The sequence below is a fragment of the Tiliqua scincoides genome, chromosome 9 (assembly GCF_035046505.1).
Source record: "Tiliqua scincoides isolate rTilSci1 chromosome 9, rTilSci1.hap2, whole genome shotgun sequence".
Taxonomy (NCBI): Eukaryota; Metazoa; Chordata; class Lepidosauria; order Squamata; family Scincidae; genus Tiliqua; species Tiliqua scincoides.
Window position 1 is genome coordinate 23,072,248 of NC_089829.1, and position 27,825 is coordinate 23,100,072.

General features: G+C 49.8%; 2 protein-coding genes across 2 annotated transcripts; one reads left to right on the top strand and one right to left on the bottom strand.

Annotated features, from left to right (window-relative positions):
• Nucleotides 1-837: 837 nt before the first annotated feature.
• LOC136659987 (dipeptidase 1-like) lies at nucleotides 838-16,649 on the bottom strand. Its single transcript, XM_066636912.1, has 11 exons — nucleotides 16,441-16,649; nucleotides 10,709-10,975; nucleotides 7,649-7,781; nucleotides 6,920-7,052; nucleotides 6,317-6,467; nucleotides 5,836-5,905; nucleotides 4,812-4,988; nucleotides 3,783-3,867; nucleotides 3,607-3,682; nucleotides 2,944-3,079; nucleotides 838-1,599 (listed from the first exon to the last, which is right to left on the bottom strand). The coding sequence occupies exons 2-11, from the start codon at nucleotides 10,813-10,815 to the stop codon at nucleotides 1,507-1,509; spliced, it is 1,161 nt and encodes a 386-aa protein (XP_066493009.1). The 5' UTR covers nucleotides 10,816-10,975; nucleotides 16,441-16,649; the 3' UTR covers nucleotides 838-1,506.
• On the top strand, nucleotides 16,181-27,800 carry LOC136659988 (sulfotransferase 2B1-like). Its single transcript, XM_066636913.1, has 6 exons — nucleotides 16,181-16,450; nucleotides 20,281-20,489; nucleotides 20,980-21,106; nucleotides 23,214-23,308; nucleotides 25,162-25,342; nucleotides 27,359-27,800. Exons 1-6 carry the CDS (start codon nucleotides 16,312-16,314, stop codon nucleotides 27,472-27,474), a joined length of 867 nt encoding a protein of 288 aa, XP_066493010.1. The 5' UTR covers nucleotides 16,181-16,311; the 3' UTR covers nucleotides 27,475-27,800.
• The last annotated feature ends 25 nt before the right edge of the window (nucleotides 27,801-27,825 follow it).

The following is a 27,825-nucleotide window of genomic DNA, read 5'->3' on the forward strand; positions in this document are numbered from 1 at the left end:
GGAAATTTAGATAGAATTGGGCCCTTCCTAGTTTACCCCCCTCTGCAGAGAAGCAGGCAGACTAAGCAGGGGCTGCCAGAGAGCTGCTGGACCCCTCCCACAAGGGCCTTCAGTGGTGCTGTAGCCAACTGGCAAGCACCACAGGAAGCAGAGTCCTTCCCAGGTCTGTTGCCACAGGTGCTTGCTGCCGCCTCTGCATCAGACAGGCTGTTCTGAAAATGCCAGTGGAAGCTGCTAATGAGTTGCTTGATTAGCTAATTAATTGGCTAATGAGGAATGCTTGGATGAAGCCTATGAGTGAAACAGGAAGTCAACAACTGTCGTGACACTTAACGTCTCCATCTGCATCCTTGCATCACAAGGATGCTTTTGCACATCCAGCCCTAAGAAGGAGGCCTCACCTGGGCCTGCAGGCTCCTGCTGAGTTCTGGGCATTGAGCCCCTTAGGGCTGTGCTGGGCTCGCAGGCAGGTGCAGGCAGAGGGGACGCACTCCTTCCCCAGAGCAGGGAAGTTTGAGCTGCTGGGCAACCCTGAGCCAAAGCTTACTTATCTCCTCTCACAAGTCCGGTCCTCATCCATATGGGGTCCATTCATCCATAGGGGGTCCATTGAGCTCAGTATTGCGCGGCTGCAGCTGCTCTCCAGGGCTTGAACTGGGTCCTTTGCATGTGAAGCAAGTGCCTCCAAGAGTTACAACCACCCCCACCTCTCCTTGGGAGACATCCATGAGGAGCCATCCCTCAACCCCAGGTGGAGAAAGGGATGGCACATGCCAAACTCCACCAGGCCCAAGATTTGCGCTTGTGCGAAGCCACTCACAAAGAGGGGAGACTCGGTTCTTTATTCAGAGCTGGGAGTGGGCCAGGTCCAGCACAGGTGTTTATTTAGGAATGCAGAATGCATGACAGAATTATCGCATGAAGGGGGCAGGAGGAGGAACAGAGCAAGGAGGAGTGGCAAGCAGCAGGGCACTGGAGTGGCTCAGGGGGCAGGTTTGCTAAAGAGGAATCTGGAAGAGGGAAGCAGCTGGTTGAAACCAGCAAGACATTTGCACTGTCACCTCTGGGTGTGGGGGAGCACAGAGGTGGTGGAGGTGTTTGCAGCAGAAGAGTTGCAGCCGGCTGGGAGTTGCATGCCCCTGCAGGGCTGTGGGAGCAGATGGGGTCCAGCAGAGTGACCTGGCCCTTGAGGGAGATGGGGCTGCACCTCCTGGCTCTTAGTCTTCATAACCAGAGAAGAGGCTGTTCTGGGGCGAGGCTGCTGGACAGGGAAGAGGAGCTAGAAACACGCTCCTGTCTATGCTTCTGTGGACGGTTTGGCAAAGGTGGGACAGTGCTGTTAGGGGTGCAGCAAGGGCAAAATCCACATCTCCAGTTCAAAGAGTTCCAAAGAATTCTAAGAGCTCGCCAAGCCGGGGGGGGGGGAATTATACAGATGCAGCACAACAAGAAGAGGGCAAGGGCAGCTGGCAGGAATCTGGGGTGATCCCCACTGTCAGGGTACCCTTAGCGGCGGCTTCGGCATTCCCCTTCCAGCAGATTGTCTGCGATGAGCACATCGTCGGGTGCTGCACCTTCCGCAGACATCTTGTCCCGCTCCTAGAGAAGGAGAAGGGCTGATTAAAATCAAGTGAACTGAGTTGCAGACAGGACTGTGGGGAGGGCCCAAAAGAGGGGCATACCCAGGTTGCATCATGTGCTGTGGGGCATCAGTGCAGAGTATGGAAGGCAGTGAGTGTGTGTGTGTGTGAGAGAGAGAGAGAGCCATTACCATTGATGAGTAAGGGTGGTCTCCAAGCTTCCTTTCCCTGGAACAGGGGTCTCCAAACATTTTGGCCAGAGGGCCGCATCAAATATCTGGTGTGGTGTGGAGGGCCGGGGGAAAAAAGTTTAAATTTAAAATTTAAATAAATAAATTAGGGATGGAACTTAGATGAGTGAATAAATGAATGAATTGGCTCATTCATTCAACCTCTCTGGCCCTCAGAACACCCTCCAGACACAACCAGAGCACAGCTTGGTCATGTACAGTTGAGGGGCCAGAGGCTTTCAGGGGACAAGAGGTTGGCCACAAGCCGGAAAGAGGCTTGCTGCGGGCCGCATCTGGCACCCGGGCCGGGGTTTGGAGACCCCTGCCCTAGAATGCCATCCTGCCAGGCATTTGACAGGGTATCCGGGTGATGTTCTCAGCCTTCTGTATTCCAGTAGATCCTGAGTTGTGCTGCTGTGTTTCTTCAGAACTGATTTATAGCAAGTGGTGTGTGCGTGTATATAAAACACAATTGCAGCATCAATGCACCCTGTACAGACAGGAAAAGTGCTTTTGTGGCTTCTCAGGGCTGCTATGCATTGCAGTGGCTTCCTGTTTTTGCTTCCTGCTGATCATGGCTGGGGGGACTAAGGATGGATCCTATCCCTTAACTGCCTCCCCAGTGTAACCTTCTGGCTCCTGCTGCAAAATGGAAAGGCTAAATATTGGCTTCCTTGCATTCTTTTTTTCTTTTCATTTTTTAAATGGCAAAATGGCAGTATTTTTCTATAGAGAGTTAAGAACAACTAATGCTTAAACAAGCCCCCCCCCCCCCCCCCCGGAAATAAACTGATATTGGGGCAGTTCAAGGAGACTCTTCAAAGGCCAGTTCATCACTAATCCTTCCAGCCAGGATCAACAGTAAACAGAGACTCGCTTCCCACAGGACAAGCTGAATGGAAGCTGGCAGGGCCCTTTGTTGTACAGGGCTTATTTATGAGTTGATAGGAGCATGTTGACCTTGAGGGAGGGAATTGCTGTTAGTGGCATTAAGTGCTGTGTGGAACCTCTGTTTTAATTCTGCTCCCAGCTAAATGTGGAAAAGCAGGGCCCTCAGGCATTGCTGAAGCAACTGAGAGATCTCCATCATGCCCTGTCCCACCCAGCCTCCCTCTGTAGCCAGAGTATCTCACCTCTTCCACCCTCTGGAAAACCCGAAGCAGGTTCTCTGCAAGGGCGTCTCTCACTTCCTCCTCTGTCCATCCCCTCCTCAGTAGCTCTGCAACCAGATCTGGATATTTGGAGACATCTTCCAAGCCCACTGGGAATCTGGACAAGAGCAAAAGTGCATCTGGGGGCTGAGAGCCTGATTTCCCTACTCTAAGGTGTTCTAGTGGGAAAGGAAGCCCCCTTCAGTTCTCAAGACAGCACACCAGCTGGGAGGGGCAGCTCAGCAGCAAATGGGAGACCCCCCCCTTGTTCCTGCATCTTGAGCAGATGTACCCATGTCCCACCTGAGCTTCAGGAGCCCACAAGGAGACACCACTGGGAGCCACTTGATTTGTAGGATACGTCTTGTAACCCATTTTGATAGGGCTATATATGCATGCAATGAATGTGCCAGGACTGCTGCCCACATGCTAGTCCCTCACGAAATTCCATTGTTCTAGGAAGCCCCCTACAATCTCCAAGCAGTAGTGTTCACTACAAGAATAAGGCTTGAATACCTCCAGTGGTCTGGTTTTGACTAGAGTGAGACCTTCAGACTGGCTGGGTCCAGACCTGCCCAGTAGGATTAAAAAAACCTCTCTTTGACATAGATGAAACCCAGTGCCCTCTGTGCCTTTATTCGGTACCTGGGAACACCATCATAGTCTCCTCCAAATCCCACAGCCTTGGAGCCAGCGATGCGCTTCACATGGTCCATGTGATCTGTGAGCAGGAAGAAGGGCAGCAGGGTGAAGCAGCCTTTCATGTCCTTTGACCCCTTGCTTCTCACCTTCCCACATGCCCCCTGCTGTCCCTGACTCACCTGCTACCTGTGCAAGGGTGGCCTCTTTGCTACAGGACACAAAATCATTATGAAAGTTCACCATCACAAGGCTGCCAGTCTCTTTCTATGGAGAGAGGCACAAGGGCTACTTCAGAGAAAGGAAGTACTTTCTTTCCTGTTACCCAACCCAGGCTCTCCCATCTTCCTTTCTATGCCCATCTCAATTTCTCAACCTCCCTTTTCTTGGTTAGGCCTGCAGTGGTGTGCAAGCTCTGCTGTCTGGACATAGATCCACTTCACACATACTGGTCTAGATGGATCAAAAGCTCCCCACACTGATTCAGGTTCATCCAACCATCGAAGTTGCATCACCAAAACTTCCAGAGCAGCATTTCTCAACATTTATCCCATTGTACCACTTTGCATCATCTACCTACTGGAAGTATCACCAGAAGTAATTGGTGATGATGTCATTGCCAATTACTTCTGCTGGTACTTCCAATAGGTGGATGATGCCATGTGACAAACACTGGTAAGAGGCTTAGGGCCAAAAAACAGGACAGCTTTTCCGAGCTCACAAAAAGTGCACACTGGAGCTCCACCTGCCAAGCCTCCTACTGTTGCTTGTCGCATTGTGTTGCTGGTCTAACTGCCAGGCAGCAGGAGTCTGTGTGTCCCATGACACACAGACTCCATGTGTGTGTCGCCAGACTTCATGAGTACCACTGGTTGAGAACCACTGTTCTAGAGAAAGAAGCCTCTGGCCACTGCTCACCTGCATGTAGTCACTTTGAGAACCCTCGTGTGATTTTGAGGTAGGATATAAATATTTTCAGTGAACAAACAACATGATCATTTGCACATAGGCAAATGCAAAATAGCCTATTATCTTGCCTGCCAGGCTGGGAACAATGAAGGAGATTGCAGAGAGCCAGTTGAAAAGTGGCCAGGTTGGTACAACAAGCTGACAGCTGGAGCTGATTGCTTCTGACATCTGCTCCCCCTTATCAGCCATCCCTCCCCCACTGCATCCCTGGCACAAGTTTGCAGAACCATGGGCTCTCTCACCACTCTGAGGAGCACGTCATCGGGCACATTGCGCCGGTGCTGGCAGATCTCGTAGGCAGAGGAGTGGCTGAAGATCACAGGTGCCCTGGAGACACTCAGAGCATCATTCATGGTTGCCACGGAGACATGAGCCAAGTCAACAAGCATGCCCAGGCGGTTCATCTCCTTAACCACTTGCTGCAGGGGAGAGAGGTGGGGGAGTTGAATACAGGCACCGGCTCTTACACAATGTCAGACTGTTTGCCCATCTACCCCAGTTGTTACTGGCCAATTTGACTGGGAGGGGCTCTCCAAGGAATCTGTCCCATCCAGGTTTGCCTCACCTGTGAGAGTGGAGTTGAACCTGGGATCTTCTGTAAGAGCATGCGTGGCTCCGTCACTGAACACATTATCTTTCCATAGGCATATAGAGCAGTTTATACTGAGTCCAACTGTGAGTCCCTCCAGCCTGGAACTGGGAATGGGCTGGGGGTGGATCTACAGAGCTTCTGGCAAACAGAACCATCCTTCCCAGCATCTGTTCCACAAGACCCATTTGTAATGGCAGATGCGACTAGGGATTGAACTTGGGATATTTTGCATGCAACCCCACCCCAGCTAATCCCTAATGTAGGAACCAAAGGGGCTATTTCATCTATGGTCTTGGCCCCACTTTTAAGATTTGGGGCATTAGTTCTCAAATGAGACTCTTTTAGCAAGGAATTGGGGACTCCGCCTCTTATTAATCTCTTTTTGATTAATAATTGCATATAATAAATTAATCACAGTAAGCAACATTTTCCAGTAAGTTATTCTTATTTAATCAGGCTATGGAGGGGAAAGGGGCCTAAATGAAAGGGTCTTTGCACACTCACACAAAAGTTCCCTCTTTCTCAGCATCAAAGTATGTCCAAATGACCCCCAAATGAGCAAGGATTATTCTAGGCATATTCTAATGATGTTCTCTTGTCTGAGCATGCTTGCTGGTGCCCCGAATTTGGAAGGTGACCTGCCCTCCCATGTTCCACAGGGACTCCACTCTCACCTTCCCAAATTCAGAGAGGCCATTGTGAACAGGCTGCTCTTTTGTGGTGTCCACCAGCCAATTATCTGCCCTGTCAAAAGAAGTACAAGTCAGATGAGATAGGTGTAGGAGTGGCAGACCCAGTTGCCTTCCCACTGCTTGAGGAGGGGCTTTGGCTGTATAGCATGTTGATAGGCTCCTGGGCACCCCTCCAAACCCACCTTCCTCCGGTTCTAGCCACCATGTGTTTGTTGCTACACTTCAATGTAGTATCAAATTTTTGAAGTAAGATTAGCTGGGCCTCAAACTTGCTTTGAACTTGCCTTTTCTAGCTCAGAACTTCTGGGTATATGAGCATACATGTGGCTGTTCACTAGCAAGGAAACTGAACTTTGCACATGCCTGGAGGTGCTCACTTCTCATTCTGGGGATGATACTGAATGCAGACTCCAGGCCCCTGCTCTGTTGGTACTTGGCACACATCCCACTCCCCTGCCCTTACCAGGGAGTGTTGCAGCTGTGGGTGAGGGTCATATAGCGCACCCCCAGCTGGTAGAAGGTGCGCAGGACTCCCAGGCTGCTGTCGATGGAGTGCCCGCCCTCCACGCCAATCAGGCTGGCGATTCGGCCAGCCTGAAAGGCCTTCCGGATACCTGCAGGGGAAACACTTTCTGTCACTCCGGGGTCAAGCAAGTGTGACAAAGAGGAGGGGTGAAGGGAGAGGTGAAGGTTCTCAGACCTGGGAAAACTAGCTCTGACCCTGGTACCGGCTGTTGTACTTAACAAGGCTTTGTCTTAGACCTTTAGAGTAGGAGGGAGCATTCTGGAAGGTACTGCTTTTCCTGTCACTGGCATCACTGAATCACTGGCAGCGGCAGAGATTGCCCATCCCATCCTGCTATGAATGGCAGCTTGCATTTGACTGAGTAAGAAGGACTCTAGAGCTTATACGATCCTCCCCTGCTTTGGGTATTGTTTTGGTGGTTTGGCTGCACTTCAGGCTGATGGAACAGATGCTTGCCCTGGACCGAGGCGCTTCTGGATCAGGGACTTCAACGCCTGCCCAGGAATGGCTTTCTCATCAATGCCAATCCCATCTTCTCACCTTCACTGTCATAGACACACTCGAAGTCATCTGGGTAGCGGAGACACATGCGATGGATGACGTCTATCTGCTCCAAAGTCCGCTTGACAGCATCTTTGTTCTGGGTCTGGCAAGGCAAGAAAGCTGCCCAGAACTGCGAGAGGTGAGAGGAAAACAAAAGGAGATTCTGGAATGATCAACAGTGCCTGTTCTCTGCACTCTGGGCACATGCTCCATAAGCAGAGAACACTCACAAACATGCCAAAAGTGCAAGAGGAAGAAGAAGGGCTCTGTGTAGGGCTCTGCCAATAAGTCAGGCAACCAGCTTGTGTGAAGTTTGGGGGCATGCTGTGAAACTGAGCTCCCCTCACCCACCCACAGAATGCGGCTCATAGCACATGCAGCAGCTGGAATTCATCCTGTAATTTCATTGAATTCCTGACTTTTTGCTGTAAACTCTCAGGAAGGCTTACACCAGCATTTAGGAACAGTACAAAATATAAGAATAACTCAAATGGTCTTGAAAGCAGCAAGACAGCCACAGAAACAGAAGCAGCATCAAAGCAGTTTGCACAGCTGTTAATGCTGGACATTAGCAGCTTCATCTTATTTTCTGTCTGCCTGAAGAAGAACCTATGAGGTTCGGAAGCTGGGAAAATGTCTCCACCAAGCACCACTCTCCACAGAAACTTACTTTCTTCTTCCCAACCTGCCTGTGTGTATCCTCCATCTTGCCTGCCTTGTCCCTACCTGTGCTCCCACATGTCCGTCGCGGAGCTTGGGGATGTTTGTCTGTGTGCCCTCCAGAGTTTTCAGGTTCGCCGCATCCAAAGACAGCTGGTTGCTGAATTTCCACAGCAGCTTAAAGGGTAAATCATTGTGCCTAGAGCAGGAGAGGAGAGAAGCCTGTGAGAGGAACGGCTGTACCCACGGCGCAGGGGGTGCAGCAGTTGTGAAGGGTTGCAATCCCTCACAGGGGTGTTGTGAGGATAACATGGAGAAAGGAGGATAACATGGGGGAGGGATAAAGAATAGGGGCCCGACCTTTGGTCTGTTGCATTCTGAGAGGAAGCCAGAGACTCCTAGGCATGAAACAGAAACCGGGAGCAACAGCCACAAGGCCGCCATGGTTGTCTTGTGTATTTCAGTGCATTTAAAGTCTTGTTACTGGAAGCCATCTTGAGGCCTTGGAGTGAAGGTGGGGGGAAACCTTCAGGTAGACAGATATGATCAGATCAGGTTATCTGAGGGCAGATCTTCCTCTCAGAAGGAAAAGGCTCTCCATTACAGCCCTGTTGCTCAGATCTCCCTGGCACTCCTGCAGGAGGGGTCAGTTCTCATGACCTTTACTGGGTCAAGTGAATCCCCTGTTTTAGAATCTTAGCATTTCAGGGCCCAATCCTATCCAACTTTCCAATACCAGTGCAACCTCAATGCAGCCCTGGGTTAGGGAACAAATCTTCCCATGCCTTGAGGAGGCCTCTGTGACTGCCTCCTCATCACAGGAAGCAGTGCATACCCCATTGGCACAGCAGCACCAGCACTGAAAAATTGGATAGGATTGGGCCCTCAGTCTTCATCTTCCTCCTTCCTTGTGGCTTTTCAAAAGCCATTGATTAAACACAGACCTATCACCTTGCTGCAGGGAAAAGCAGAGCACTTTCTCTGTCAGTAAATACACTCTTCAGATTGCAAAACAGCTGGAGGATAAATAAAAAGACCCACCTGGTTCTGACAAGGGGCCAAGAAGAATTGTTTGGAGGGCATCCTTCCATATCATTATTTTTTCCCACTGGGGTAAATGGTATGTAGAGAGCATCAAAAGCTACACCTAATGACATTCTAATCTCCTGTATTCCTCAGGAGGGAAGTAGATGGAGGTGTTTTTCTGATGTTTAAAGGTGCTTTTCTGATGTTCACAGGTGCAGAAGCTGCTTTTCATAGGGACAGGGCTTGGATCCTGACCCACCACTCTGCTGTGCTTTTATGAGGCATAAAACATACAATGAGGCATAAAGTCTAGTGAAAACTCTCATTACTTGTCACCTTGTAAAGTCTTTGCATAGTGCTGGTCCCCACTCTGCTCTGTCACTTACAATGCTCTGTTTGCTTTCACTGCCCTTGCGGTTTCCTGGCCTGATTTCTTGCTCTTAGACTTGCTAATTGAACTTTTACCTCACAATCTTGTTCGTCTCCCCTGTGACGAAATAGTTAACATCTGCATTTCATTGTGGAGGATTTTCCCTCCAATTCTGAGGGGCTTCATTTTCCCTCCAGTTTTTGAGGGGCATCATTTTCCCTCCAGTTCTTGAGGGGGAGTGAGTGCTTGGCACTAAGCATCACTGCCCTGGATCAGCAGGTGGTCACTAGACGTGTCCCCCCTCTTTCATAACAATTAGCCTCATTCCTGCCCTGCAATTCAGTGGCACTCACGGCTTGATCAGGATTGCTGAGGGAAGGGCCTGCTGTGGGTATTTTGGGGGGTCAGAGAATGCCATTGTCCTTCCACCAGAAGAAATAGGGTACCCACAGCCCTCTCCTTTCTGGGGTGTTTAATCGGTTGCTTGCACCCTTCTGGAACCTGTGTGCACTTTTTGTGGTGGCTGCTCATCAAGAACGCAAACTGAGGTGTGTGCCTCAAACAGCAGATTGGCAGTAGGGTACCCACCTTAGTCTGGTCATTCACCACCACTGTTCCTCCTCTCGCTCCAAAAAGGAAGAGCGTGATGGAGTGGAAGAGGAAATGCCAAGGACACACTAGCCCACCCCTCTTCTGCCCTGCCCCCCTCTTCTGATTCAGATAGCAGGAGGAGCTGAGGTTGGCACATCACCAGGGAAGAAGGGCAGCATTTGGCACCCTGTCACACATTTGGAAGGTATTGGGCCAGCCCGGCTCATTCTATTTGTTGAGATCTGAAGGCTCTCAACTTACTCTTAACACATTTTTAATTGATCTTCCCCCAAAGCCAAAAACAGAGAGATTACTGGACTGGAAACAATGACCAGAAGTCAGAAATTGTCCCAGCAAAAAGGAATAGGTGGAGCATCTCTTGCCTGGGCACTGCCAAGACCCCAGATTGTGCCAGGAGAACTCCGGGCCATAGAACGCCAGGGAATGCTCCTTTCTGGAGCACCCTGCCCAGTCCAGGAGTCTTCTGTACCTCCCATTCAGCTGCTTTTCTAGTTCGACAATTATTCTCTGGAGAACTCTACAATGCCTGATCCACAGCCATGAGGCCAGCTGAGACAGTTGCCTCAGGTGATGGACTGGTCACTTCTGCCTGCCCCACTGCTTCTTGACCTCTCATTTTTTGAATTTGAAAGAAGAGGAATAGAGCGGAAGTGCGGAGAGAGTGGTGGGCTAGAGCACTGGAACTGCTCAAACCACACCTCCCTTCTTTCTCACACTGTCTCCTTCAGTCCATCCTACTTCTGAAGTGGGGGAGTAGGAGCAGAGGTGATGGGTTGGTGCACTTCTGAGGCAGTGGGGAGCAGGTGCCTCAGGTATCAGGAGGTCTTGGGCTGGCTCTGTGAGATCTCCTTGAATGTGCATGACAGCCATGCCCTATCTTGGCTTCCTCCCAGCTGCATAGTCATGCATGCAGCCAGTCATGGGACAGGTGCTTCTTGGACCACAGCACTGAAGCTGTATGCAGCCAGGGAAAACTTCAAATAGTGCCCAAAGATGCCCTACTTATGGCTTTCACATCTAGGGGTAGTAACACCTGATGCCCGACAGTAGCATTCTCTAACCTCCTCCTCACCACCCCATAGCAGGCAGAGGACATAGGAAGGATGCAGTAACCTTACCCATCAATTACGGGTGTTGTGCTCATGATCCTCAGTGCATCCTCCTGGTACTGATCTGCTGAGCACAGTAAAAGACAGAAGAGGAGCAAACAGGTGGACTGCAGCATCCCAGCTTGGTTGGGGCTACACGCTCAGCTTCCTTCTCAGAGATGTCTTTGTGTCCTGCAAGCCTGTCCTGCCATCGACTCCCATGCAAAAGTAGAATTCAAAGGAAACTTCCTTAAGTAGGAAGAGCAACTGTTTGCTTGTTTGTTTGTTTTTAGATCCCTGTACCAGAAAAAGACAAGCAGGTATATATCACCCCAAAGTCAATAAATAACCGTTTGGGAGGAGCCACAGTACAATCTAAGCCAGCTGGATTCAGTGTGACTGGTGCAACTTTGTTCTTGGGGAGGAGAGAGACACATCCTTGCTGGAGGTAACAAAGGCACCCATAAGCAGCACAGCTAGGGCCCAGCACTGACAAGGGATACTCAGAAATGACTTCAACCCCTAACCAACATGGTTTCCCTACCCCTCATTCCTGGAGAGCTGGCCTGCACCCTGAGGCATGTTGATCCTGCTTCCCAGGTTTCTGAGGTCTGATGCAATAGAGACAAAGTGAACAACCTTGTTAGGAGTGGAGGGAGATTTCTGCTGAAAGCTTTGTCAGATTGGAATTTATTTCATCATTGCCATTTGCTCTGATTGGCTTTGAGATATCCAAGTGGCAACAATTTGAGAATGGAACATAAGAAGAACCCTACAAGGTCAGGCCCCAAGCAGCCTGTCTAGTTCAGGACCCTCTTTCCCACAGTGGCCCACCTGTTGCCTCTGAGGAGCCCACAAGTAGGCTATTAAGGTCTTCCTCTCACTCATCATTGCACCTTACAATTGCAACTACCTCTGACCCTGGAGGCAGTGCACAGAGCAGAGCAGTTGCCTCTGACCCTGGAGGCAGTGCACAGCAATTGTGGCCAGCAGCTTCTCCTCTATGACTTTGCCTAATCCCTAATTTGAGCCATCCAAGCAAGTGGCCAATGCCCCATGATGAATGAATTCCAAAGGTCAGCCATGTGCTGCATGAAGAAGTGCATCCTTCCCTCCATCTCACATCTCCCACTGGTCAATTTCATGGAACAGCCCAGCCTGGCACTTGTGAGAGAGGGAGAAAAAGTCTCTCTCCTCACCTTGCATCATCTTAAGTCTCAAACCCTTTTTCCCAAGTTAAAAAGCTCCCAATATGATAATCTGACCTGTTGATAAAGTGCTTTATCATCCATCTGATCACCTGGGTTGCTTCCTTTTGAACTCTTACAACTCTGAAATGTCTTAACTGAGGTTTGGCAAACAGCACCATACAGATGTGGCCACACCATGGATTTTTACAGGGGCATGACAATGTTGGCAGACTCGTTCTAGATCCCTTTCCTAATGACCCATAGTGTGGAGTTTGCCTTTATTTCACCACTGCTACAGACAGGGTGGATGTTTTCATTGAGGTCTCCACCACAGTCTCCTTCCTGGTTTGTTAGTGACAGCTTAGGCACCATCAGGGAATACGTGAAGCTGAGATTTTTGGCCTCTGTGTGCATCATTTTGCACTGGCTGACTGTATTGGAATTGCAGAAGATCTGATGAGGAGGTAGATGTGGTAGCAGTGGGTGGCCCCTTTAAGGGTAAGGCCTGGGCTTCCAGGGAGCCTGCTGTACAGCTGCAGCCACTTGAAGGCAATGAAGCCCTCAGGCATAAAAGCACCTGATGAAGGGAGAGTTTGGTGTGGGTAGTGGAAGGAGGAAAGCTTGAGGGATGGGAGAAATGGACTTTGAAAGCTGCTGGAGCAGAAACTACTGGAGACACTAAGACTGGTGTTTGGCTGCTGTGTCCAAGACCTGCTGAGGACCAAGGGGCTGCTGTAGTGGTGGGAGGCTGCTGGCAGGAAGGAGGACCTCTGTAGGTTAAACAGGTGAGCTACCCCGGTGGTGGGGTCCAGCAGTACTACAGGGCAGAACCAGGGTCATTTTTGAGGAAAGAAGGGGAGCTAATTAGCTAAAAGTGGGTGTAATTCTCCAGGTGGAGCTTGGCCTGGGAATCTGGCAGAGCACTGACTTACTAGTTGTTTTTCCCAAAATATTGCTTGCCCTCAAAACACCAAACAGCATGCAAGCATCCCACTCCCCAGAATGACCTCTGACCTGCCTCTGTCTTTCCTTCTCCTTCCTCCCCAACCAAGTGCACACCCCTCCCTATCTCTCTCTGCCTGAAATGTCAAACCTCCTCTAGAACAGTGTGGGTTGGAATGCACACACAAAACTCATTTTCAGTAGGACTATGAGAGTATGCTTCCTTGTTTACCTCATTTGTTCCAAGATGTTCCATTCTATGAGATAATAGAAGCTTTTGTAATTTGTGTTGAAGAATGATGAATGCTTGCTTTATGATCTGTTTAAGCCTGTGAGCTATTAAAAGCCATAATAACCTGAAGGCAAGAGATCACTCCCAGAGGATCTTTCTTTTCCTGCTGTCAGTTTTTCCAATAAAAAACAGGTCTCTGAAACTCTTGTTGCCTCTGAAGAGTCTCTTTCCTTCCTCAGTTTGGCACCAAGTTACTTAGATGGTTAGAATTCCACCAGGGGAAGCCCCCACCCCCTGAGAAATTTGAGTTGCAACTTCAGGTTGGGTAAGAACTTTTGAGATCTCTGAAGTTGGGTTTTCAGCAATGGCTGCTCACTTTCTCTGGTACCCCTCTTGGTTGGCCTTACACAGCTAACAGTGCAATCTTAACTTGTGCTGGAATGGGGAGGCCAGTTGGGCTGCCCCACATTCAGCAGGAGTTTGGGGCTAAAAGCAGCTTGGCCTGGGGCAAGGGAAAATGCTTCCCCTTATCCAGGGAGAGAAGCAGGAGCCCCAAAGGGTGTACTCAGATGTGCACCATTTAAAGAGGTGGTGCAGATCCAAGCAGTCCAGAGCTGTTCTGGGCTGCTCAGGAATGGGGTCAGGATCTGGCACAAGTGCTGGGTCCTGGCTCCACCACCTGCTGTCCTGTTGTTCATCCACAGGTCCACCCTGTGTGAGCCAACTGACAGATGCAAGCATCTTTCCACAGAGGCAACAGCACCTGACAGTTCATGCCACAAGACCAAGAACTTGGAAGAGCACTGTGCTTGTGCACCTCGCCCTTTGGGACCCACCTTGGAAAGGGCCTCCTACACAAAGTTGCCTCTCTCTGGCTGGATTAGCAAGTCTGCTTGTTCTGACAGTGCAAAATGGTTTGTCTGTGAAAAGCCCTTAGTGGCCAGGAAAACTCCTGTCTGCCTTTGTGTGGTGTGTAGTTTCCTTTCTTGAATGTTTTGGGCTTCTGAGAACACTCTCAACTCCTCCCCCAGATCAGCTTTTGGCCCCTTTTGCACTGTTACAAAGTAGTCATTTGCACACCTCTAAAGCCCCTTGAAAAAAGCCAAAAAAGAATTAATGATTTGCTAGTTGTGCTGGCATGGACATGTGGGGTGTGTGTGAATACACTGGGGTACATATGCATCTGTGTGTGTGAATCAGATGTGACATTGTATTAAGGAGTGTCATGCATGCAGTCCACAGCTCTATGTGTGAAAACTGGGAGGGGAATATTATACAGAGCAGTTCTGCTTGTCTGTTTTTAAATGTATAACCCTCTGTTTGATCCAACCTGAGCTCTTTAAGTTTTTTATCCTAAGAAATTCATTTAAAATACAGCAATTGTATGTAGTTAGTTCTAAAAAATTGTCTTGCATCTTCTCAAAGTTGACTCCAGGTAGCTCATGATCATAATAACTAAGAACAATACAATAAAGCAAGCAAAATTATAAGTAGCTGAAAACAAAACTGGGAGGGGGGAGAAAAGGAAAAGAAAATCCTGCTAATTTACCCCTGCTAATTGGGTAAGAGGCACTTTTTCAAGTGGGTGCTCCTTTTTTTAGCAGGGGGAGAGTAACTGGCCCACCTCACCCCAGCACTGTCTGTTCTAGTGACTGTCTGCTGGTATTCATTTGCATTTTTTTTAGATTGTGAGCCCTTGGGACAGGGAGCCATTTAGTTATTTGATTTTTCTCTGTAAACCGCTTTGTGAACTTTTAGTTGAAAAGCGGTATATAAATACTGTTAATAATAATAATAATAATAATAATAATAATAAAATCGAGCTACCTTCTCCACTTAAGTTCACTTGCACTCAAGGGGGATATCCTAGCTACTGGGTGCAGAGCGGACTACATGAAAAGAGGACCCATCCTTCAGTGGCATAGCCCATGCTTGGCAGTAAGAATGTCTCAGGGCCCAATCATATCCAATTTTCCAGTGCCAGTGCAGCTATGCCAATGAGGTGTGCACTGCATCCTGTGGTGGGGAGGCAGTCACAGAGACCCTTACCTTGTGGCTGCACTGGTGCTAGAAAGTTGGATAGGACTGGCACCTCAGGCTCCAGCAGGATCCATAACTCCAGGTGAAAGGCCCCTGCCAGAGGTCCCAGAGGAAGTCTACCCCAAATACCACATGCCAGTAGGCACAGCCCAGAGGTCCTGCTTTCTCAGGCTTCAAAGGGGAATTTTAACTGGCCACTGTGGGAAAGAGGCTTCTGGACTCTGTGGACTTGGCGTCTGACCCTAAAACAGGGCCTCCTAGGAATTTTATCAGGGGGTATAAAGTTTCTTTTGCGTCCCTTCCTAAAGGATGGAGTGGAAGGTGGCTATAGCCAGAATTGTCTTTGGAGTCCAGGTCTACTAGAATTTCTGAGGCAGAGCCCAGGTCTACCTGCCTGCATGGTGTCAGCAGCTAGATACAGTAATATCAAAAATTAAACACACTCCGAAGTTTCTCTAAAATCTTTTAAATATAGGAAACCATTGCAGAAAATGAACATCTTATTTAGGCTCCCACTAGAATGGAAAGTGTCCTGTGTGCACCAAAACTGACTTCTGCAGCAGCTGTAGCCCTGCAGCTGTGTCCCTGAGCTCCCAGACACTCCTCCCTGGTTAGCAGATCCACAAGCCAAAGAGCTCCTGTCCCAGGCTGGTTTCCTCCCAGATTTGACACTGTGTTGATGAGTGTCATGTATGCATTCCTTGGCTTGGTGCATACGGCTTGTGGCAGCAGCCGCTATCGTACCCACAGTAGTGTCCCCAACATCGCATGTGGGCAGTGAATCCAGGTGAGATAAGAAAATGTAAGATCCCAGGAAATTTCTGGGCTCCCTCCTTTGGGTCCTGGGCTCCATTTCTGACCCTGGGCCCGGGTGCAACTTGCCCCCCCTCTCATGAGCCCTGCCCACAGAGCTCCAGGGTTTGAAGATGTGCGGGAAGCCTGCTTGTCACTCAGCACAACCTCGCCAAGAAAGGGCTGGGGGACGGCTGAAGATCAGCTTGCAGGGAGAGACGCAACCCTGCTACACCCCTTCATTTCAGGGGCGCCCAGTGCAGTGGTCGACACGTGCCAGCAGCCACAGCCGCTGGGGCACAGGCGAGCGACCTCGGAAGCAGGGGCCGCCCAGTCCTCTCCTGCCGGCTCCTCCCCTCCCGGGGCGGAGGGCTGCTCCCAAGGAGGTAGGGAGCAGGCCCGCGCCCCCCGGGCCATCAGCCCGCTCGCCCGACCACATGGCGAGGCTGGAGGTGACGGAGACCTTCGCCGGCGTCCGCCTGCCGGGCCACCTGCACACGCAGGAGTCCCTGGCCCTGGCCGGCGCCTTCCAGTTCCGCCCGTCGGACGTGCTCCTCGTCACCTACCCCAAGTCAGGTAAGCGTCAGCCCCTTCCCTCCGCGGCGAAGGGGCTTCTTGGAGGCGGAGAGGGGAGTGGGGCCCAAGCCTAGGCACGTCTACTCAGAAGTAAGTCCCATTCTAGTCAACGGGGCTTACTCCCAGGTAGGTGTGGAAGCCTTGCATCCTCGAGGGGGCGCCGGGTTGTCATCTCGCCCAAGCTCTTGCGCTCGCTGGCGCCTGCAGCCCGCTGGCCAGTCTCTAGCCTGGGCCCGGAGCGCGCCGACGGGAGGCGCCGCAGAGCAGAGCGCTAAGTTTTGCAGTGCAAGCGGCCCCTCCCTCCGGAGCCGTTCCGGGTGGGGGGAGCAACACGGAGGTGGAGGCGGGGGAGGGGCCGCTTGCACGCCGGCCAGGCTCCCTGCAGAACTCGGTGCTCTGCCCCCTCTAGCTACGCCACTGCCGCCAAGTTTTCGCCCGCGGGGATGCCGCCCATTCCTCCCCTTCTTGGTGGAGAGGACGGGGGCGCCGCCAGGCAGGCGCTCAGTGCTGCGCTCTCTTCCGAAATGCAGCCCCTGGCTGGGTCCAGGAGGCGCCCCTTCAACCGTCGTTTCCCAGAGAGCTGGCAAAGTGCGCCGGGATTGTGGGCAGGCGGCGGGCAGTGCGCGGTGCGCACCCCGGGGACAGGTGCCGGGGACATCCATGCCGAAGCAGCAGCAGCAGCAGCGGAGGAGGTCCTGCCACTGGGGCAGCATCTTGGGCTCTCGGGAGGAAACCCCTCCCCATGCACGGCCCGGGCCTAAGCAGGGAGGAAGGGGCTGCCCAGCCCTCCTGGTGCTGCCTGGCATTCAGTAATCCAGGGTGTTGCCCTGATGGGGGTCGCAGCCAGCAGCCTCCCCCCACCCCTTGGTCTAGCGGCTCAGCTCTGCCTGTCTTTGCAGCTGGCAAGCAGCTCAGGCAAACACCTGGCTGAAAGAGCTGGCATTGGGCGAGGCAGGGCGGAAACCTCAGCAGAGACTCTGAAGATTTTGGAGGAGGGCAGAGACATCTCTGGAGCTTCCTACTGCAATTCTGGAGCAGGGTTGCTGGAAGCCCTCAGGCAGAGCCCTGCACTCAACCCCAGCAGCAGCTGCCCCTCTCCCCTGACACCTTGCAGTGCAGAGGCCAGCCTCCTCTGAGCACCACTCCCATTTGTGGAAGGGGTGCTCTGTGCAGCAGTCCCTGGGCTGGTCCTATGCCTTCATTGCCACCAGCACTGGGGATTCATGGGTTGACCTGGGTGTACATGCCTGGCCTGTCCCTGTCATCACACCAGTGTTCATTGATTGGTACCCCGAGGCACCGTGAACTAACAGTGTACTGTCTCCCTAAGTCAGGGCCTAGGAGCGAGGAGGGAGGGAGTAAAGAAAAAGAAACTTTGTACCCCTTGACAAAATTCCTCCCAGAGGCCCTGCCCTAAGTACTGCTTAGGTTCCAGACTCCTCCTACCCGCTCTTCTGTGGACCAAGGAGAACCTGCTGCAGGTCTGCGTTAAGAGCCTTGCTAGGAACCTGTACAGTTAAGACCACAGATGCGCAGTTTCCCCCTTTTCAGCAAACCATAATCTCCTGCCTCCTGGAAGCCACGTGGCCCCTCCGTTATTCCCCAAGGGTGACCAGAGACCCAGGAAGCCTCAGCCGGGTGAAGCAGAGATTTCTGCAGGTGCAAATGTCACCTCCCTGTCCATACCCTCCTATTAGAACACTTGCTGCACATCTCCCTGCTTGGAGGTCTGGAGAACTCTGTTCCACTTTTATGGGGCAGTCCCATAGATATGCAAATGCAGTATGCTTTGGGGAGTAAGGAAGGAGGAAGGTGATGTCAGGTGAAAGAGCAGATGTGGCAGAGGAAATCCACAACACTTCTGGCTTTCACTTGTAAGGCATTGTGTGGTGTTCGGTGCTGGGCCCAGGATCACTTCTGCCTCCACAGGCTCATGAAAAGGTTCCATGACCTGCACACATTTCCTGTGTCTGGCTTTGCGGAGTGATGCACTCCCCTCTGCAGTAGTTCTTTCCAGTCTCCCGCACGCCCACATCTGAACTGGGAAACGTGACATCATAATCAGCCCCACACCACATGATGCAGCATGGACTGGAGCACACTTTGAGGAATGAGTGATACATCCTGCAACTGTTTTATTTTTGACCAAGTTGCTACTCACTTTTCCAGTTACACATCTGTAAATAGGAGAAGGACTGAAAATAAAACTGCTGATATTTTAACGTCTTCAGGCACATCCACATTGCAGCCACATTTGCAATGTTGTGAATTCTGGCCTTACCTCCTCACAAAGCACATCACAGAATGATAAAAGATGCAGGAAAGGGCCTTCTGAATGAGCAGAGAGTTGCAGCCCTTTCCCTGTGAGCAAAGGCCAAGGCACAAAACACTGGGGGTGTTTTAGCTTAAAAAGAGGTGTCCAAGGGAGAAGGCAACTGAGGGCCCAATCCTATCCCATTTTTCAGCGCTGGTGCAACCATGCCAATGCCTCCTGTGGTGGGGAGGCAGTCACAGAGGCCTCCTCAGGATAAGGGAATGTTTGTTTCCTTACCTTAGGGCAGCATTGTGGCTGCACCAGTGCTGGAAAGTGGGATAGGATTGAGCCCTGAGACATCCAATGATGCCTGGTGTGGAGCAAGTGGACAGAGAAGAGTTTTCTTCCTCTCTCACAATGCTTGAGCCAGGTTGGATGATCCTATAGAACTGAAGGGAGAAGACAAGGCAAGCAAAAGAAAAGATTTATCCATGCAGTTCTTGCCACAGGATTAGGGCACAATCTAAACCAGGTCTACTCAGAACCCTGATTTTTTCAGTGGAGCTTACTCTCAGGAAAATGTGGTTAGAATGGCAGCCTTAGATTGGGGAGAAGTGAAGGCACTTGTCCCCAGCCCTGAGCCATGAACACCAGGTGGGATTTCCATGCCCAGGTGCAGTCAGCTTCTGAGCACCAGTTGCTGGGGACCAGCAGTGGGGCAGAGCTTTGCCTTCATGCCCTGCCTGCAGACTCCCCAGAGGCATCTGGCCAGTCACAGGCTGCTGGGATGAAAAGACCTGCTTGGGCTGATCCTGTAGCTTTTGCCTTTTGCTTAACATCTGCCTGTCACACTGGAAGAGCCACTGACCTGGTGTCAACAGGACCCTCATTTTCCATTGTCTCCAATTACCTCCAGGGACTGATTGCTGGTGTTTCTTTTCCTTTTTTTGGATTGTGAGCCTGTTTGGGTCAGAGGCTTGTTTAGTTATTTGCTATTCTCTGTAAATTGTTTTATGAACTTTTTGAGGGGGGTTGAAAACAGGACCTCAGTATCCATGGGGGAATCTGTTCCTGTACCCATTTTGAATACCAAAACCTATAGATGAGTGAACCCGTGGGTCCAATAGGACCTCTGAATGTGACTGGAGGTGTTTTCCAGTTGTGTCCAGAGGTGTTCTGAGGTCACCAGAAGTGTCAGAAAGGCCTTTCTGGTTTTCATGTAAACAAACGAACCTCCCAGACATGACAGAGAATACCTACTATTGTGTCCAAGAGATGAGATGAGGCCCTCTACCACGGGATCAGTGAGTAAAATCTGAGGGCTCCAAATCCATGTATGAAGAGGGCCCACCTGTATACTGCAAATATGCTTAGTAATCATAATTTGTAATTAGGAAAGACTAACAATGTCTTCATCTTCCTGTTCTTCAAATGAACTCCTCTGAATAAATGAATGTAGTGGATTTATGGTATAGGTGATGTAGTTTAAATGTCCCTAGTTCTATACATCGATTCTGTATGTATTTTGGAGGCCTGTACCACAGCAACACTTTTCTCTCCCTCCCCCCCCCCACAGGAACCACATGGGTGCAGGAGATCTTGACCTTGATCTACAGTGCAGGAGACCCTGCACTCGTCAAGACCATCCCCAACTGGACCCGGAACCCCTGGCTGGAGCATGTCTACTTCAAGGAGCTTCCCCAGGAGACTAACAGACCCCGCTTACTCACCACTCACATGCCCCAGCAAGTGCTGGCAGCTGCTTTGAGGACATGTAAGCCCAAGGTTGGTGCAGCTAGGACCCACTGGTAGCACCAGTGGCCTCTGAAGACTGAAATCCACAGGAGCTGGCCATGATCCCAGGCACTCTGATTCTGAGCAGTGGTGCTTCTGGATGCTGTGGAAGATGGCTGCTGCCTTCAGGTTTTAAGGGGGAAGGTGGTGGTGCCTGGGTTCAGCAGACCCTGGGTTCAGCCCCAGGAGGGAAAAATTCCTGCCTGGCACCTTGGAGGGCTGCTTACAGCCTGTATGGACATGGCTGAGGTATGAGGCAGGATCCTTTGGGCTTGCTAGGTGCATCAAGCTAGACACTGTGAGACTTGGAATGCTGGAGAAGATGGAGCCCCGTTGTTCAGAGGCAGCAAGGCTCTTATGGGGTGGAGGGTGGCAGTGAGGGTGTGCTCTGTCTGTCTGGGCTGTGCTCTGTAGAACAGTGACAGGAGAGGCCTGGAGAAGCCCCGCTGGGTCCCTGCTGTCAATTGCTTTGTTCCCACAGGTGATCTATGTGGCCAGGAACCCCAAAGATGTTGCCGTGTCTTTCTACCACTTCCACAAAATAGCCAATTTCTTGCCTGATCCCGGCTCCTTCAGTGACTTTCTCCAGCACTTCTTGGATGGCACAGGTGAGTGAGGCCCTTCAGGTTTCTCTGCAGCATGCATGATACAGGCTGATGGGAATCTAGTTTAGCTGTCAGGGCTTTCCTCTCTTCCTGAGAAACTTGGTGTCAAAGGTGATGAATTATTCTTTGTTAGTGAGCAGGGACCTGGCTCCTTTGCTCGTGCCATAGAGGCCATTCTGTCCTGCAAGGACAGAGTGCATTCCCACCCTTCGCCCATGAAACACTGGTTTGCTTTATATAGTAGGTTATAGGGTGATGGTGGAGGTGGTACATGGAAGATCTTGCCACTAGGCAGGCAGCCTTTATTTTTGAAGGAGAAGATGTGTCTACAGCAGCAAGTGTCTGTTACGCTAAGACATTCAGTTTTGTTGTTAAACCAATAACATTTTTACAAGATCCTCACCAAACTCGGAAAGGAACAGAGTGAAGGCTACAGTAGCTGTAGCTGAAGTAGCTGAGGGACAAAAGGATTGGTTTGACAGTGAATGTAGGGATCTTAAGGTGTGTATCAGGGCTTCTTACTTAGATTTTAGAAAGTACAATGACTCCAATTGTTTAGTTAAATACTCCATTCTCAAAAAACAACTTTTATTGACAGAGAAAAAGAAAAAGTTTGTTTTAACTCAATGGAACAAGCTGCATCAAGCGATTCAACAAAAAAATAATAAACAATTTTGGGCAGTTGTAGTGGGTTCATGTAGATCAGAAACATACGACCCTGCTAGTCCTTTTTATACAGGAAGGAATTCGTATTACAATAAAATTATGTAAAATACAATATGTGTAGTAAAACAGGAGAGAATCACAATAACTAAAAGCAACAGAACTATAATGTTCAGCGGTGGAAAAACAGGAATGTAAGAAAATATAAAAACATAGTGATCAGTTCACAATGGGGAAATGGCAACATTGTCGCCAATTAGGTGACTTGAAATGCTAGGTATTTGTCTCAACTAAACAGGATGTATGTGGTTTGTTTTACCTAAAAGTAAGCAGCCACTTCAGCAATCTTGACCAATCCTCTGTATCTTTTTATATGAATTCCAAGCCCCTGTTTTTCAGATTATGGGGACTTAAGTCAAATGTTTTACTTTTGATTCCTGCAAAAAGCTCCATTTTTGTTCTTAATTTTCTCCTCCACCCACCCCAAAAACCCACATCTTTGGAAAGCCTGTTCTCCACTTTTCAACACTTTAAAATACTAAATGCCAAACCAATATGTAACTCAATAGGGAAGGGATTAGCGTCTGCACTATGCAACTGGAATTCTGGGAGGCACATCCAAAAAGTTTGCTTTGATGAGTTTCTAGCTGTGCCAGCGTGGATGCAGCCGCCACGCCCCCCTCCCCCCGATTCCTTTCCTCAGTGTAATTGTAGGCATGCCTTTCCAGCAATGCCCACACCACTGTTGAGGTCAAGTTTTCCACCCCTAATTATGCCAAGTTCAACACTGCTTGCAGAGACTTTGAGCCATTTAAGCTAGTTAAAGTAATTAGAAGTTCCATAAGTTTGTTCCGGAAAAGCAGAGGCCTGGGTAATCAAGAGGGCTAACTTGCTTCATCTCTTAGTTATTAAACATATTTTAATGTAGCAGAAATTCAACAGCTACAGTTTTCCCTGGTAGTGACGGGTAGGCTGCACCTACTGAATATCTGCCTGATGAACAGCTGATTTTGTGAAGGCGCAGGAACTCTGCCTTCCTGGGGTCACAAGAAATGGGGGAGTCACCTCTCTTGGGACATGAGTCATAGGCCTGATGTTTTCCTATAATAGAAGTTAGACTTTTTCTCCTCTGTCAAATGAGACCCTCCAGCACTAGAAAGGAAATTGTTTACTGGAAAAAACAATCCAGTAAAAGCTTTTATTACTGGTAAAAAAAAAAAAGAAATATGTTAATGTTTGACCTGGATAAGTCATGGGAGCCACCCATGGATGGACTGAAAACTTAGCAAAGAGCTGGGGTTGGTGAGGGCCCTTCCCTATATAACCCAGAAACCTGGGGGAGCTGGCTGTCTGTCTGTCTGGAATGACTGGGAGGGAAAGGGGACAACTCCAGTTCTCCCAGTGTGTCAGGGCCTGTGACCCATCTCTTCTCCTCCACTCTGCTCAGTGCACTTCGGCTCCTGGTTCCAGCACATCAAAGGCTGGCTTGGCTGCCAGGAAAAACTGGGCCTCTTTTTCATCACCTACGAGGAGCTTCACCAGGTGAGTGAGCTCACCCACACACAGGTACAAGACTTGTTTAGCAACTGTATCCTTTTATAGATGTCCTGCTCTGGGATGGAGGCTTGGAATTTTGGCCTTAAGGAACAGGACAGCAGGTCTGTGCAGGCAGCACAGAGGTGGGCTGCTTGGTGGAAAATTCAGTCAGACTGTGCTGGCCCAAGGCTCATGACAGTGGATGAGTGCTGGTGGAAGAAGCAGCAGTGGAAGGAGAGTACCCACTCACCCCTCCCTTGCCTAGTGTGGAGGCTGTGGTGTTGTGTTGCTTCTTCTGTGGGGCCCAGGAGCTTGAGTGGACAGGAGTGGAAGGAGGAAGGAGGAAAACGTAGACCAGAGTGAATGAGACAGAGGGAAAGATTCATCTTCCCTTCAGTTTCCTGGCAGAGCTCAGAGCCTAGATGGAGAGTTAGAGTGTGATCTGTGGGCATCCGAGGTGCAAGACTGCCTGCAGTTTATTTTTAGCTTATTTTTAAAATGTATATCCAACTGCCAAAATTTGAGGTGACTAACAAAGTATTCAGAACAAATCAAAAGCACCAATTACAAAAACTAAATACAACCAGAATACTAGCTTTTGCTACCATTTAAACAACCCGGCGAGCCATCAGAAAATAAGGCAGCAAAATCAGTGGGGGGAAAAGTCAGCAGATGACAAGTCTCATCCTGCTGCAGAAAGGAAAAAAAAAAACATAGTCTGAGCAGCCCCATTGCACTGTTTTACTTCAAACAAACTGCAACAAAAAGGCTATCTGGGAGTTTTTTAGTACCCTTATCTAAGATACCCTGTACCCTTATAGTACCCTGATCTAAGATATCCTGATCAACATATCAAAAATCTAACAAAGTCAAAATGGGGGAAAGGCACCTCTTTGGAACAGCTAATTGAGCTACAGGAACTTGGGAAAATGCACATAATTGAACCTCCTGGTCTAAAACTGCTTAAAACTTATCTCAAATTAAGGGTGAACCAACACGTTGTCTGTACCCAAGCTGCTGTCTTGAACAGTTTTCTCCAGAGAAATGCAGAAGTACCGTGGTTGTACAATGGCTTCAAATTTCATTATTCCTCTAGCTTTATGTAAATTACAAATAGCAGAATATATGAGCATAAGTTGAACGTTCTCTGTACTTTGATGTGCCTGTTTCAGCTCTCCTTGCAGATCTGCTGAGCTCTCCCCCTCTTTTGGGCTGGAGCACACAGTCTACCCTTTGAAAAAGGCAGGACAGTTCTGCACTGCTTGCTCTCCACAGGCTGGAACATTTGCTCTTACCCTGGAATGTGGGCTTGCAGTGCTGTCCCTAAAATGCAGTTGAGCAGGTAGTCTGAGTGAGTGCTTGGGCTCCTCTTCTTCTTGCATTTCTTGTTCTGCCTCATCAGAGTGATGCTTATCTCAGGCCCAAAAATGCACCCCCCTTCCTTCAGGGGAAAAAGCTGTGCATGACAGTTTTATAAAGTGCGTCCCACAAGATCACACAGGATGAGGTCTCTTGCTGTAGAGGTGTGTCCCATCCACATAACCTGGGGCCATGTGCAGATGTTTAGGGGCCCTGGATGCTGTTGCAAGCCTCTGTAGGTTGCAGCCTCAGGGGGAGCCTTTGCAGACATTGATGAATGGCTTGAATCCTCATTCTTAGCAGTGCACTTTTCTTCATTCATTTCTTGTGAGCTAATTGTGCTCCTTCCTGGTTTTGTCTGGTATAAATTGGAGATCTAAGATGCCTATGAAGTGTGACATCTGATTTTAAGCAGCCTCCCGGGGGGGAGGGGGGTCAGTGACAGGCAAGTGCATCACTTAGCCTTTGCTCAGCCCGCTCATCCTCTTCTCTGACCGCAGGACCTGCAGCGCTGTGTGGAGCGCCTGAGTGCCTTCCTGGGTTGCCCTCTGCAGCCAGACCAAATCGCATCCGTCTGCCAGCATTGCAGCTTTACTTCCATGAGCAAGAATATCATGGTGAACCACACTCTACTCTCTCCCGAGATCATAGATCTGAGCAAGGGCAGCTTCTTTCGGAAAGGTGAGTTGGAGGGTAAGGTGGAGAGTGGCAGCTCCCGCAACACAGCAGACCACTGAGCAGGCTACAGCTGCCTGTTGGGACACCGTGCTGATGGCAGGTGCAGAGAAGACCAGGGGTACTTCCAGACCAGGCAGGTCCTCCTGATGGCCACTGTTGGCTCAGGGCCCAATCCTATCCAACTTTCCAGCGCTGGCGCAGCCGTAAAGTGCAGTTCCAACGTAAGGGAATAAATATTCCCATACCTTGAGGTGGCCTCTGTGACTGCCTGTCCACCGCAGGATGCAGTGCATGCCCCATTGGCACAGCTGCACCAGCACTGGAAAACTTGATAGGATTTGGTCCTCAGTTTCTTCTTTGGAAGCACCAACAAATTGTTGTCATCATTATTAAAAATGTAACAAACAAAGCAGAAAACATCATGAATGAAAAGTAAACAAAAATTTATTTTTATTCATGCTGTTTGCTAGTTTCTGTTTGTTATGTTTTTATTCAGCTTGTTTATTCTCTTGGTTGTGGTGCTTTATTTGACTGTTATTTAGCCTTAAATAAACTTTTAAAATTGAAATTGTAGGCTGCTTTGGTGATTTCTTTGTTGAAATAGAAAGGCAACCACTAAACTTCTAAAAAGTGCATGTTGATCTCCTGTGTTTCCCCCATGCTTCATCTGAAAATCTGACTTTTTTTTTAAAGGATGGAACAGCTGCACTATCTGCTCAGGTGCAGGTGTCTGACAGCACCATCCTAGCTGTGACTTTCAGTGAAGTCCAAGGCTGGGGAAGCACTGTGTGCTGAGCTTGGTGACCCGGAAGTATGACATTGCCACTAAACTTCTGGGTCACCAAGCTTCCACGTGCACAATTACTGGGGAGGATGAACTTTCGCTGCCACAGCTAAGTCTCTCTATAGAGAGAGACAAGCGCTGAGGCAGAGGAGAGCTGAGCCTCCCCAGCAATTGCACAATCACTCAGAAACTGCATGTGCAATGTGATTCCCGGTGATTCCACACATGCTCCATCCAGTTTCTGAGTGCTTGCATGATCATTGGGGAGGTTCAACCCTTGTCTGCCTCAGTACTAATTTAGCAAAGTTCCTCCTCCCTTGCAATGGGGGGGGGCCCTGAGGCTTTGAGTAGAATAGGTGAGGCTCTGCCTCCCCTGACCGTGCAGCCCTGCATTCTAGGCATGTCTACTTGGAAGTAAATCCTGTTGGGTTCACTGGGACTTGCTCCTAGCTAGGTGCATATAGGACTGAAGCCTCTGATTGCCAGATGCAGGGGAGGGCACCAGGACGCAGGCTGTGTCTGTTGTCTAGTGTGTTCCCTGAAGCATTTGGTGGGCCAATTGAGATACAGGAAGCTGGACTAGATGGGCTTTTGGCCTGATCCAGTGGGGCTCTTCTTATATTCTTATGACTAGTGAAGAGTTATTTCAACCATTGTTTTGATGCTGAAAGAAGCAGGAGGCCTTGAAGCCAAGGGCTGAGTGGAGGCTTCAGTTTGGAATGTTTGTGCCACACTTTCTGTGTGCACCCGGGAACAAAAGCTGTTGCAGGTGAGGGGAAGGGAAGAAGAGAAAAGAGGAGGGAGCAACATCCACTAGCGGGAATGGAACACAGCAGGATTTACACACAGGAAAAGCACTTAATCCGCCATGTTTCCAAATGGTGGGAAACCAGTTGCAGTGCTGGAGATTGCTGAAGGTAGAAAAGTGGCCACGGGATGGTTCAGAGCCCCTTGTCCAGACCTTAGGTCACATGTTCCTTGCTCGGTGACTTCAACATCTGAAATGGTCATATGTTGATTTAGACCACCTAGTCAGTCTTATAGAAGCTGTTAGTGGCTCTCCAAGGTTTTAGACAGAGAGGTCTTTTGCCCTGCCATGGACCGAACAGGGGCCCTTCTGCATTCAAATCAGGGGTGGCTTTGTCACTGGGCTACAGCCTCTGGCTGGTCACTGTTGGAGACAGTGTACTGGGCAAGATGAACCTTGGTCAGATCCCAAATCCTTATGCTTTTAGGTATCACTGAAGACTGGAGGAACCACTTCTCCCCGCAGCAGAGTGAGCTCTTCAACCAGATATACCAGAAGGAAATGGGAGATTGCTGCCTGAGTGTCGTGTGGCACATGGACTGATAGAAGGACGCTCCAAAGGTCAAGGGACCCAGCTGATGCTTCGCAGCAGGTCCTGCAGCCAAAACATGGACACAGCTTGATGCAGGAGGGGTTTTTTGCATGGGTACAAAGTCCCCAGCGGTCATGGAAATTGGCCCAGAGTCAGACCCATGGGCCATCTTGCCAGGAATTGTCTCTCTGCACTTAACTTTCTCAGCCCCGCTACCTGAAATCTACCTGGGGATGTCTTGGATTCAAACTGGAGGTCTTCTACATATACAATAACTTCTTTGCATATGAGTTGGGGAAGAAATGAGACCATGTGATTAAATGAATTTGCAGCTGCCTGCCAGGTTTCCTCATCTTAGCCAA

Bases quoted from the DNA above. Each gene is read 5' to 3' on its own strand.
- LOC136659987 (XM_066636912.1), bottom strand. From the start codon at position 10,815: ATGCTGCAGTCCACCTGTTTGCTCCTCTTCTGTCTTTTACTGTGCTCA. The intron at 4,989-5,835 runs GTGAGAGTGGAG...TCTCCCCTGCAG, and splicing joins GCCTCTCTGAATTTGGGAAG to CAAGTGGTTAAGGAGATGAA. The intron at 1,600-2,943 runs GTGAGATACTCT...CTCCTTCTCTAG, and splicing joins TTTTCCAGAGGGTGGAAGAG to GAGCGGGACAAGATGTCTGC.
- LOC136659988 (XM_066636913.1), top strand. From the start codon at position 16,312: ATGGCGAGGCTGGAGGTGACGGAGACCTTCGCCGGCGTCCGCCTGCCG. The intron at 20,490-20,979 runs GTTGGTGCAGCT...TTGTTCCCACAG, and splicing joins TGAGGACATGTAAGCCCAAG to GTGATCTATGTGGCCAGGAA. The intron at 21,107-23,213 runs GTGAGTGAGGCC...CACTCTGCTCAG, and splicing joins GCACTTCTTGGATGGCACAG to TGCACTTCGGCTCCTGGTTC.